This window comes from Corythoichthys intestinalis, chromosome 15 (genome assembly GCF_030265065.1).
Source record: "Corythoichthys intestinalis isolate RoL2023-P3 chromosome 15, ASM3026506v1, whole genome shotgun sequence".
In the NCBI taxonomy this organism is placed as follows: domain Eukaryota; kingdom Metazoa; phylum Chordata; class Actinopteri; order Syngnathiformes; family Syngnathidae; genus Corythoichthys; species Corythoichthys intestinalis.
In genome coordinates this window covers 19805971-19817414 of record NC_080409.1, presented here as the reverse complement: position 1 = coordinate 19817414, position 11444 = coordinate 19805971, and the positions used below count along the sequence as shown (strand labels likewise).

At 37.8% G+C, this 11444-nt stretch overlaps 1 protein-coding gene across 1 annotated transcript; it reads left to right on the top strand.

The window, feature by feature from the left end:
• The first annotated feature begins 1213 nt into the window (after positions 1-1213).
• ppie (peptidylprolyl isomerase E (cyclophilin E)) lies at positions 1214-9169 on the top strand. The gene is made up of 10 exons (XM_057859069.1): positions 1214-1283; positions 4363-4461; positions 4562-4605; positions 4818-4844; positions 4939-5020; positions 5117-5217; positions 5291-5414; positions 8212-8397; positions 8524-8666; positions 8975-9169. Exons 1-10 carry the CDS (start codon positions 1253-1255, stop codon positions 9041-9043), a joined length of 906 nt encoding a protein of 301 aa, XP_057715052.1. The 5' UTR covers positions 1214-1252; the 3' UTR covers positions 9044-9169.
• Positions 9170-11444: the final 2275 nt, after the last annotated feature.

Below are 11444 nucleotides of genomic sequence, written 5' to 3'. Positions count from 1 at the left end.
AGGCGTGCAGTGTTCTATTAAAATAGAACACTGTTGCACAATCATTGCACAATACTTGACTCACAAATCAGGTACTGTACATAATTCCCAAAAATTTGAAGATAGGTAAATGTTGTTATATTGGGGAGAAAAAAGGATGGTTTGCCACAGAAAAGAACATTTTAGGACCGCATTTATCACAGTATTTTAAAATACACTTGTGATTTGAAAACCACGTCATTTATGTGCAATAATACACACACATTACTAGTATACGTAGCGATGTATATTGTATAGTACATTTGAATGTCACGAAAACAGTACACAAAGTGTAAAAAAGTGTCCCTTGGCGACTCCTGCTGGGGAAATGTGGCAAAAAGCTTTTGAGGCATTTATCAATACCGTCATTCTGCGTTTTCAGTAGATTCAAAGATTGTAGAATGTAGATTAAAATATATGCTAAATTAATAGAAACAGTATGTCTTGATTAAACTTGATTGATTGATCAAGTTTATGTCTTGATTCAAGCAGCATCTAGTGTTTGTTTAATGTGGGGCGTGGTAATCAAACATAGGTATACAAAATAAGCACTTTGATTACATTAAAATAAATAGACAAATATAGACAAATGAAATATGGAATACAAGAGGCAACTTTAAATTATTCAATTTTGATTTGAATACTTAAACATAATCTCACTTTTTTCCCCCCAAGATCCTGTCTGAATCGTAGGCACGTTACAACGGTTTATAAACCAAAGCGTTTGAAAATCTGTCAAAATTTCGCCGGGTTAAAGAGTTCTACTGGAGAAAATCACTCTACTCTAGGTTCGCTGCAAAAAAAAACCCTACCACTTTAAGAAGGCCGTCTGTTGCTAACGCCGCTTATCCTGACTTTTTGCATCTAGCTCTCTATTTATATGCTATCCTAATTTAGTTATTATTATTATTTGATGAAATAGATTAAGAAACAGTAGAAAGATGGATTTACATACAGACAAATACACACAATAATTAACATAAAAATATATTTATGCAAAAAAGTATAAATGAATAAAAAAACATACAGAATGTGCCAGGGGGTACAAATATACAGAAAATATGAACTACGTTATGCAAAGTAAGGGCGTCCACAATGAATTTACATTTGTAGATACATTTGAGACAATAAAATTAGAAGGTTAATTCTACGTTACGTCATTGGATGATGTCGGGATTTGGATAATTCCACCAATCAGGGTCCGGGTCAAAGTTGAAGCTAGGTCCCTTCCAATATGGCGGCAAGCAAACGAGTATTGTATGTGGGTGAGTTTTTGTTCTAATTAAACATAGGTATGTTTTTTATTCAAGCGTATTCAAACGACCTGGATAGTACAAAAATCAAGAAAAAATTGGGTTTATGGTGCACCTAACATAAAAATTTGCAATGCGATGAAACAACAGATTTAAAATGTACGACTCTTCACGTAGAAACTATCGTTAGATATTCAGTCAGAAATGGAAGTGTCACTAGATCGGTGAAAATGAAGGGAGTTAAAAGTAACAACACTGATCTTATGAATGTTTTTGATAGTTTGTCTCGTCATTGCAGGCATGATAATCTCTCACCTTTAAGCGAACTTCTGTCAAAAAGTCAAAAAGGGAGACCTACGTGAATTGTGTAGATCCGAGGTGAAAATTTTTAAAAGGGGGGGGGGGGGTCGAAAGATTTTTTAAATATCGGATGCATTGGTATGCATGCGGGGAAAGCAGCACAAAGCCAAAACAGCGCACCGGAGTGGCCAAAACATTGATTTATTTCAACGAAACAAAGGAGGGTACACTGTTGTGCCCTGTCTCTTCAATGCCAAGCTTGGCTGCACGTCGGCCGTGAATGAACACCTAAAGCGCCGTCACCCAGTTGTAATTTTGGAAGACGACAGGAGACCATTACAAGCTGGCAGATCCATCTAACTAACTAACCACATGTTTTATTGAAGTTGCTAAGCCTGTCGCGATATGCAATGAATCAATTTATCGCACAGTAAATAAAAATGAGGGCGATAATTTTCACGGCTGTGTTTTATCGCCGCGCATGCATACATTTGTGCGTGCGTGCTGATGGCGTATGGGACTCGTTCCTTTCACAGATATTCATTGGTCATCAACACGCCAGAGAATTAAAGTTCAGACTTACAAAATAAGGAAACACATCTATATTAAACACTGTAAACGTTAGCATTGCTACATTGAGGCTAATGGGGAAAAAAAGACAACCTACTTTATCCTGCTATAAAATATTGGCAGTCTTCTCCAAAACGCAAACTTGCGGTTAAAAGGTGACACTTAAAGCATGAAAAATCGCTGGTTAAAGGGTATGACAACACCTGGGGAAATGCTAATATTCCATCATTTATCCATCAACGCATGCCTTTTGAATTCATATCATGCCACTTCGTGTAATTACACACATCGCAACACCAAGAAAATGATAGAAATTAGGTCGATTGTCAAGCTAAAAGGACCCGCCCCCGAGATGCCGGAAATCTAGCATATTGTGTGCGTGACGTCACTATAGGGAAACAACCGGCTCAGTGCTTAGTACTGAATGGCGGCGATGATGGCGGACAATTTTGTTTCTATTTGCAGCGACGAACGTAACGAACATTCTTCTAATGGTGATGAGGAGAGTTATGAGCCTTTCTTTGGTGTTTTGGGTTATCAATTTGAGCCCAAACGAAAGCCAATGCAGCCTCATGAAAGGATCATTGAGGGGAGCAATCACACTGATGAAACTACGGCGGCAACAGAATCACCGAATGGTTTGTTTTGCATTTCTTTTTGTGAAGCTGATACACCGTGACCGCAAAATAAAGTAATGTATAGAATAAGTATCATTTAATATGCTATCATCGGTTTCGCTCTGCCAACCGACTTAAATATGAATGGGATTAGAGGATTTGTTCTGTATATTTTACGAGCGATAATTTATACATGTGTCCAGTCCTATATCCAATGTGTGATATGTTTTTTATTATAAAAGAGTACTCACTCTGGCCATTTTCCTCCTTTGCTTTGCCTGGGGTGGTGAGGTGGTCTCATCAGAGCCAGTCATCGTCCTCTTTCACCAGGCACCGCATCTGCTTTCAGCAGCAATTTTTTTTAGCAAAACCTGATTTAATTTGCCCATAGTTCGTATAGCTTTCAGGTGTAAAATGCGCACCACACAAAACAGTGCCGGAGGCTGGGTCTGCAAAATTAGCCCTCTTAGCACTGACGAACTTTACTCATTGCGTGCGTAGTCCAGCTCTTTTTCTCGCGTTCGGGAACTCATGGGTACTACATTGCGACAAATGACTATTTGTAAACCACATAGCATGACAGGTTTGAACCATTTTAGCGATTTTTTGATAAAACACGAACGCAACTCTCTCGTCGATAAACAACGAATGCACCTGCCTCGACCTTTTGTTTCCTTGTTATGACGTCTCCGCCCCATTCGGCTGTTTCCGGAACACTTTCGGAAATGTTCGTCATTTTCGATCTATTTTCGATAATTGCTCATTAATGTGATTGATTTTTTTGTTAACTTTATCAATATTTGTTATCTTGACACATAACGGTTCTATTGATGTCTCACACCCCCATTGCGTTTTCATACCCTTTAACAGCATTTGTAAACGAAAAAAAAAAAGAAAAAAAATGATTATTGACACCACATGCAATGACAAAAAGAGGTTTTTTTGCGGAGTGTAAAGCTTACTGTTAGCGGTTTAGCGAACGTACTTCTGGTGAACATTTCAAAATAAAAGCACATCATGTTGGTCATATGAATAACGATTTCTGGAGTAAATTCCCGCATATTTCAGAATTCAGATTCTACACTAAGAATAGCTGAAAGATGACACCCTTTATGAAAAATTTGAGTGGCAATGAATAATTATTATACTACTATTATATATAGCAGTATACTATAATATTAATGCTATATTTATTTTTTTAAGAATTGTGTTGAATCATGTTGGAAAGGCGAAGTCAGTGTTCTGAATCTGTTTACATTCCATTCTTTTGCACTAGCTGATGCTATCAGCATTTACCCACATTGTTTTTTTGTGCTTTATTGTTGTTATTTACGTGTTTATTTGTACTTTAATAAAGAATATAAGTGTTCTAAAGTGTTTTTGTGAATTAATAAGCGCCATCAAAAATTTCATTGCTAAATTAGAAGAAAGAAGGGGGAAAAAATTAGATTAGTCGACTAATCGTAAAAATAGTCGGCTGACTAATCGGGAGAAAATTAGTTGTTTGGGACAGCCCTAGTTATAGAGTGTACCGGAACGTATTTCCTCCAGACCCTTCTCACCTTTTTAACCCCTGACCCATTTTCATGCCTGCATTGTTTTAGGTGGGCTGGCAGAGGAGGTGGACGAGAAGGTTTTGCATGCTGCTTTTATCCCTTTCGGTGACATCACGGATATCCAAATACCATTAGACTACGAGACTGGTACAGTCATGAATCATTCGCCCACAATTTCTGTACTATGGCTATTTAACAGTAGTGGATAAGCTGCAGTTTATCAATTGTTCCTATGCTTAATTTGCAGAGAAGCACAGAGGATTTGCATTTGTTGAATTTGAACTGGTTGAGGTAAGTCTGAAGTTACACTTGTTTATAAACTGATCTATCCTATAGTTATGTTAAAACAAATACAAGAACAATCTACAGTTTGATGTGTGTCTCCAGAAGAGTGGTTCTTTTCTCAAAGTGATGAAATGATTCAGTGCTGTTTTAACAATTGATGAAGGCTTGTAGTTCATGGTAAACATTCACAAAATGTCTCACTTTGTTTTGCTTTGTAGGATGCTGCTGCAGCTATTGATAATATGGTGAGTACATTGTGCCATTGCAAACACCAGCAGAATTTTGTGAGGAAAAATAAATTACACATTGTTATGATTCATTTTTCTATGCCTGTTTCAGAATGAATCGGAACTTTTCGGTCGGACAGTTCGCGTAAACATCGCCAAGCCAATGCGAATCAAGGAAGGATCCTCTCGACCAGGTCAGTAAATGATAATATACATGATGCTTTTCTTTAACTGTTATTAGGATCCCTAAATTGCTTTGTTTCAAAGCTTAACTCATTTTCTTTCTTTAGTGTGGTCGGATGACGACTGGCTGAAAAAGTTCTCAGGAAAGACTTTAGAAGAAGCTGAGATCGAGGCAACGGGAGAAGCAGCCAAGACTGCTGCACCAGAGGTTGGATGACTTCCGTTATTTAGGGATTTGTTGAACATAAGACTGGATTTTACAGGCGTTATATTTTCTACAGGCGGAGCCTCCTGCTAAAAAGGGAAGAACCAATCCACAGGTCTATATGGATATCAAGATAGGTAATAAGCCTGCCGGGAGACTCCGCTTCCTCCTTCGGGCTGACATTGTTCCCATGACAGCAGGTCTGTGAATTGCAATACACAGTTTTCAATTACACACTTAAGCTCCAACACAACCCATTCATGGTCATAAATAAATACATTGCATCCATTTTCCAACATACAGTTTTCCTCAATTGGGAATTTTTGCAATGACGGCAACTGAAACAAAAATATGTTATACATACTTTCGGTGTCATTGTTCTCCATTAGACTAAGGGCTGAATTATGCTTCTGCTTTGCGGTTATGGCAGCGCGTCTGCATTGACCCTACGTCGTTTTTGAGCATTCGAAGTTCTGCATAAAGGGAACGCATTGCTCTGTAAAGCGTTGATGGCGTAGGTCTGCCGTCACCACAACGCAGAAGCATAAATCAGCTTTAAGACCAGCTTTCTGTTTGTTGGCTCCCAGTAAGTAGAACAACTACATTCCAATTAATGTTGAACTGTATTTGTTAGCGGTGTCCCGATCTCATATTTTTGCCTCCGAGTCACCTGATTTTGAGAGTCTGCCGATACCAGGTCCCGATCTTATACCGAAAAAAAAAAGTTTTTATTTTATTAAATTATGTTTTCTTATTAGAACTAAAGTTCCAAACATGTTACAGTACTGTAGTTTAAAGTACTTCCTCTTTTTCCCGGCATGTTGTGGAGTATAAAACGTATATATTTTCTTGCTTTTGTCAAGGCCATAGTATTTCTGCATTATTTTGTTTCTTTTTAGCCCTTAAAAAATAAAAATGCATAAGTTTCCTTGTACACTGACCAATAATCAGCTAACATTGAATGTCCTCCAGTAACAGGGTTGATGCGGGTAATCAAAAAGCAATAAAAGTTATTAAATGGATTTTGTCAGAACTCAGGCATTAAAAGCATTAAACTTAAATCTTTGAGGCATTAAAAATGATGTAAACATGACGTTCACGGTTAAAAAAAAAAACTTTTTTAACAATATTTATGAGAGTTGTTAGATATAATTGGGTAGCCGGGATAAGAGAACATAAGATCATCACGGGATAAGAGAGCCGATACTATTGGCTACGCGATTATATCTGACAATAAACACATTTTAAAATGATGTTACAATCAGACAATATAGACATCGGTTTTGGGCCAATATGCATGTTGCCTTCAAAGTGAATATTGATGCACCCTTCCGCTTTTGTAAAGGGCTGGTCACAGTTTAGCACAGCAGTTATGCTTATTGATCATTAGATCAAACTAAGCTGATTGGGATTTGTAATGTGAGCAGACCATTTGCATTCTTGGTGCAAAATTCAAATAATAATAAATGATTGGAAAAGAAAATGAATTATAAACTCATTACATACCTTATTCACATATGTTGTTATTTTGAGCCAGAAACACTGTGTGAGCCGTATGTGATATGGCAGTGCCTTATTGGCACTTTGCACTTGCACTTGATTCAACAAACTGATGTTTGCAGTATTTTTTATTTCAACAATAAATATAGTGGTGCATTATATGCACTTTTTCCGAATAACTTCAGTTGAAGTTGTTCTTATTTTCACAGAATGTTTATTGGAAAGCCTTGAAGTTGTTACATTTATCATTATTAAAGTAACCAGTGGGGAATCACAGTACAATTAGCCATATCGGTTTGATATCAGTATTAGATTTTTGGAGTTGGAAAATATCGGGATATCTGTTAACGGTTAAAAGGAGGTTATTGGACAACTCTACAATTTGTGTGTGTGAAACTATCTACAGTTGGGCATGGGCATTAAATTATTTTAAAATGGCATTAAAAAGCATGAGATTTGCTGATACCTGTCGAAACCCTGAATAAAACACAAGGCTTGGTCTTTTCTTGTTTCTCTATGAATTAATTCATTTAAGTTTGTGAGAGAAACAAAAACAAAAGAAACATGCATGCATTCAACACATCTGCACGATACATGCCGGTATACAAATACCATGTAGGCACCGAATTTCACTTGAGCCACAAGTTATAAGTATAGGTTAGCTTCCATACAGCAGGACTTATTAACAATATTCATTCATATAGCTTTTCCCGATAAACGCACATATACTGCATATTAAAAAGTTGGTATAGATGTAAAATACTAACAGAAATAGTTTCTAAGGCAGAAGGTAACATAAAGCACTCAATAGCAATGCAATCGACTGTGTACTGTTCAAATAAATGAGCCTGGTGCAAGTCTACAATTTTGTCTCTGGTGTCTTTCGACAGCTCTTTGGTCTTGGCCATAGTGGAGTTTGGAGTGTGACTGACTGAGATTGTGGACAGGTGTCTTTTATACCGATAATGAGTTAAAACAGGTGCCATTAATACAAGTAACGAGTGGAGCCTCGTTAGACCTCGTTAGAAAAAGTTAGACCGCTTTGACAGCCAGAAATCTTGCTTGTTTGTGGTGACCAAATACTTATTTTCCACTCTAATTTGGAAATAAGTTCTTTAAAAATCAAACAATGTGATTTTCTGTTTTTTTTTTTCCACATTCTGTCTCTCGTGGTTGAGGTTTACCCATGTTGACAATTACACGCCTCTCTAATCTTTTCAAGTAGGAGAACTTGCACCATTGGTGGTTGACTAAGTACTTATTTGCCCCACTGTATGTATATATATACATATATATTTTTTTAAATAAAAAAAAAAAAAACACAAACCTTTTCACCTGATTCCGATCCTATGAAAAATGGCCCGATTTGTAACTTGAGTCCAATTACTTTAGAGATTAAAATGTAGTATATACACACCTGAACTATTCATACTAGTATTATTTGAGCTCATTAATGAGAATCCAAACTGACGTGTATCTGATCGATTTATTTTACAGAAAATTTCCGTTGCTTGTGCACACATGAAAAAGGATTTGGCTACAAAGGGAGCAGCTTTCATCGCATCATTCCCCAGTTCATGTGCCAAGGCGGTGACTTCACCAATCACAACGGCACTGGTGGAAAGTCCATATATGGCCGGAAATTTGACGATGAAAACTTTGTCCTCAAACACACGGCTCCAGGTAAATGCTTCTTCTTAAAATGCGCTTTTTATTATATCTTTTTATTAATGTGCACTGTAAACATTGCAGTGTGTGTTCATTGGCACTTTCCTTACTTGAGTGGCTTCACGTTTTTGTTGATCATAGGGCAGCTCTCCATGGCCAACTCTGGAACCAACACCAATGGCTCCCAGTTCTTCATCACTACTGACAAAACAGACTGGCTGGATGGTAAACATGTGGTGTTTGGAGAGTTGGTGGAAGGGATTGACGTGCTTCGTGCAATGGAGGTGAGGACAAGTTGTTGTTTTAACTTATTGCTTGCAATTGACAACAATAAACATTTCATTAATTTAAACTGGGAGGATTGGCTGTCAACGCTCATCTTTTCAATGCCATTAACGATGCTAGACCTCCAATTCATTTTGACTGGTAGGTCAGTGATCATTTGCTGCCAGCCTCTCCCAGTCAAAATGGATTAGCTGTCTAACGCCATCAATGATAGCCACCAGTGAGTTAAAGGATTTTCTTTCTGTCATCTTCTGTTGATAAAAATTCTGCCTTTTTTTTTTTTTTTTTTTTTTTTTTTTTTGTGCAGGCTCAGGGGACAAAAGATGGGAAGACAAAGCAGAAAGTCTTAATCTCAGACTGCGGCGAATGCGTCTAAATGCAACACAACTTTGTGTGCCAGTTTGGATTTATGTGTCAATGGAGCCATGTGAATCTTTTGCCGTGTAAATATTTTGGTAAACAGTTATATTTTACAATAAAGAAACTAACAATTGAACTCAAAGGTATGTCTTTATTAATATTTACAAGTAGTAGTAATATGTAGAAAATCACCTACTTTATGTACTGTTGTGCTCAGAATAACTGTTTTTAGGACAGACATGGTTCAAAAGAAATTCTGAGGCATTACAATAACTATACCATAACAAATTAAATTTGAAAATAGCCATAATTTCTGAAGGGAATACAGCAACACATCACAACTTGGATAGATATAGTGCCACACTTTTTAATAAGAGGGTAAAATACACGCATCTTAAAACCATCGCAACCCATTGTAACAGTGGACAACAATTTGGAGGGGGGGGGTCTGTTTTAGATCTGACAGCTATTCTGACAAAATTTGCTGACATGCCTTTTTTTTCATATTTCATTGTTGAGTATGTCAATATTTGATGTTCCGCATAAAACAAATGTATATGGCGGAAAACACTTACAGTGCCTTGCAAAAGTATTCGGCCCCCTTGAATCTTGCAACCTTTCGCCACATTTCAGGCTTCAAACATAAAGATATGAAATTTAATTTTTTTGTCAAGAATCAACAACAAGTGGGACACAATCGTGAAGTGGAACAACATTTATTGGATAATTTAAACTTTTTTAACAAATAAAAAACTGAAAAGTGGGGCGTGCAATATTATTCGGCCCCTTTACTTTCAGTGCAGCAAACTCACTCCAGAAGTTCAGTGAGGATCTCTGAATGATCCAATGTTGTCCTAAATGACCGATGATGATAAATAGAATCCACCTGTGTGTAATCAAGTCTCCGTATAAATGCACCTGCTCTGTGATAGTCTCAGGGTTCTGTTTAAAGTGCAGAGAGCATTATGAAAACTAAGGAACACACCAGGCAGGTCCGAGATACTGTTGTGGAGAAGTTTAAAGCCGGATTTGGATACAAAAAGATTTCCCAAGCTTTAAACATCTCAAGGAGCACTGTGAAAGCCATCATATTGAAATGGAAGGAGCATCAGACCACTGCAAATCTACCAAGACCCGGCCGGCCTTCCAAACTTTCTTCTCAAACAAGGAGAAAACTGATCAGAGATGCAGCCAAGAGGCCCATGATCACTCTGGATGAACTGCAGAGATCTACAGCTGAGGTGGGAGAGTCTTTCCATAGGACAACAATCAGTCGTACACTGCACAAATCTGGCCTTTATGGAAGAGTGGCAAGAAGAAAGCCATGTCTCAAAGATATCCATAAAAAGTCTCGTTTAAAGTTTGCCACAAGCCACCTGAGAGACACACCAAACATGTGGAAGAAGGTGCTCTGGTCAGATGAAACCAAAATTGAACTTTTTGGCCACAATGCAAAACGATATGTTTGGCGTAAAAGCAACACAGCTCATTACCCTGAACACACCATCCCCACTGTCAAACATGGTGGTGGCAGCATCATGGTTTGGGCCTGCTTTTCTTCAGCAGGGACAGGGAAGATGGTTAAAATTGACGGGAAGATGGATGCAGCCAAATACAGGAACATTCTGGAAGAAAACCTGTTGGTATCTGCACAAGACCTGAGACTGGGACGGAGATTTATCTTCCAACAGGACAATGATCCAAAACAGAAAGCCAAATCTACAATGGAATGGTTCAAAAATAAACGTATCCAGGTGTTAGAATGGCCAAGTCAAAGTCCAGACTTGAATCCAATCGAGAATCTGTGGAAAAAGCTGAAGACTGCTGTTCACAAACACTCTCCATCCAACCTCACTGAGCTCGAGCTGTTTTGCAAGGAAGAATGGGCAAGAATCTCTCGATCTCTCAGTCTCTCGATGTGCAAAACTGATAGAAACATACCCCAAGCGACTTGCAGCTGTAATTGGAGCAAAAGGTGGCGCTACAAAGTATTAACGCAAGGGGGCCGAATAATATTGCATGCCCCACTTTTCAGTTTTTTATTTGTTAAAAAAGTTTAAATTATCCAATAAATTTTGTTCCACTTCACGATTGTGTCCCACTTGTTGTTGATTCTTGACAAAAAATTAAAATTTTATATCTTTATGTTTGAAGCCTGAAATGTGGCGAAAGGTTGCAAGGTTCAAGGGGGCCGAATACTTTTGCAAGGCACTGTAGGTGACTTGAAGTTCCGCTCTGAGACCCCCAATTTGTCCAGATTTCAAAATTGTCCGATTTGCACGTGTTATACATCATTGAAAAGTTTAAAATGTAAATTTTCTGGGGGAAGAAAATTTTTTAACTAGAGGGCATTTAAAAAATATATTTTTAAACGGCAAAACCCTAACTGGAGGTGAGAGCACGCGAGAGCAGAATTA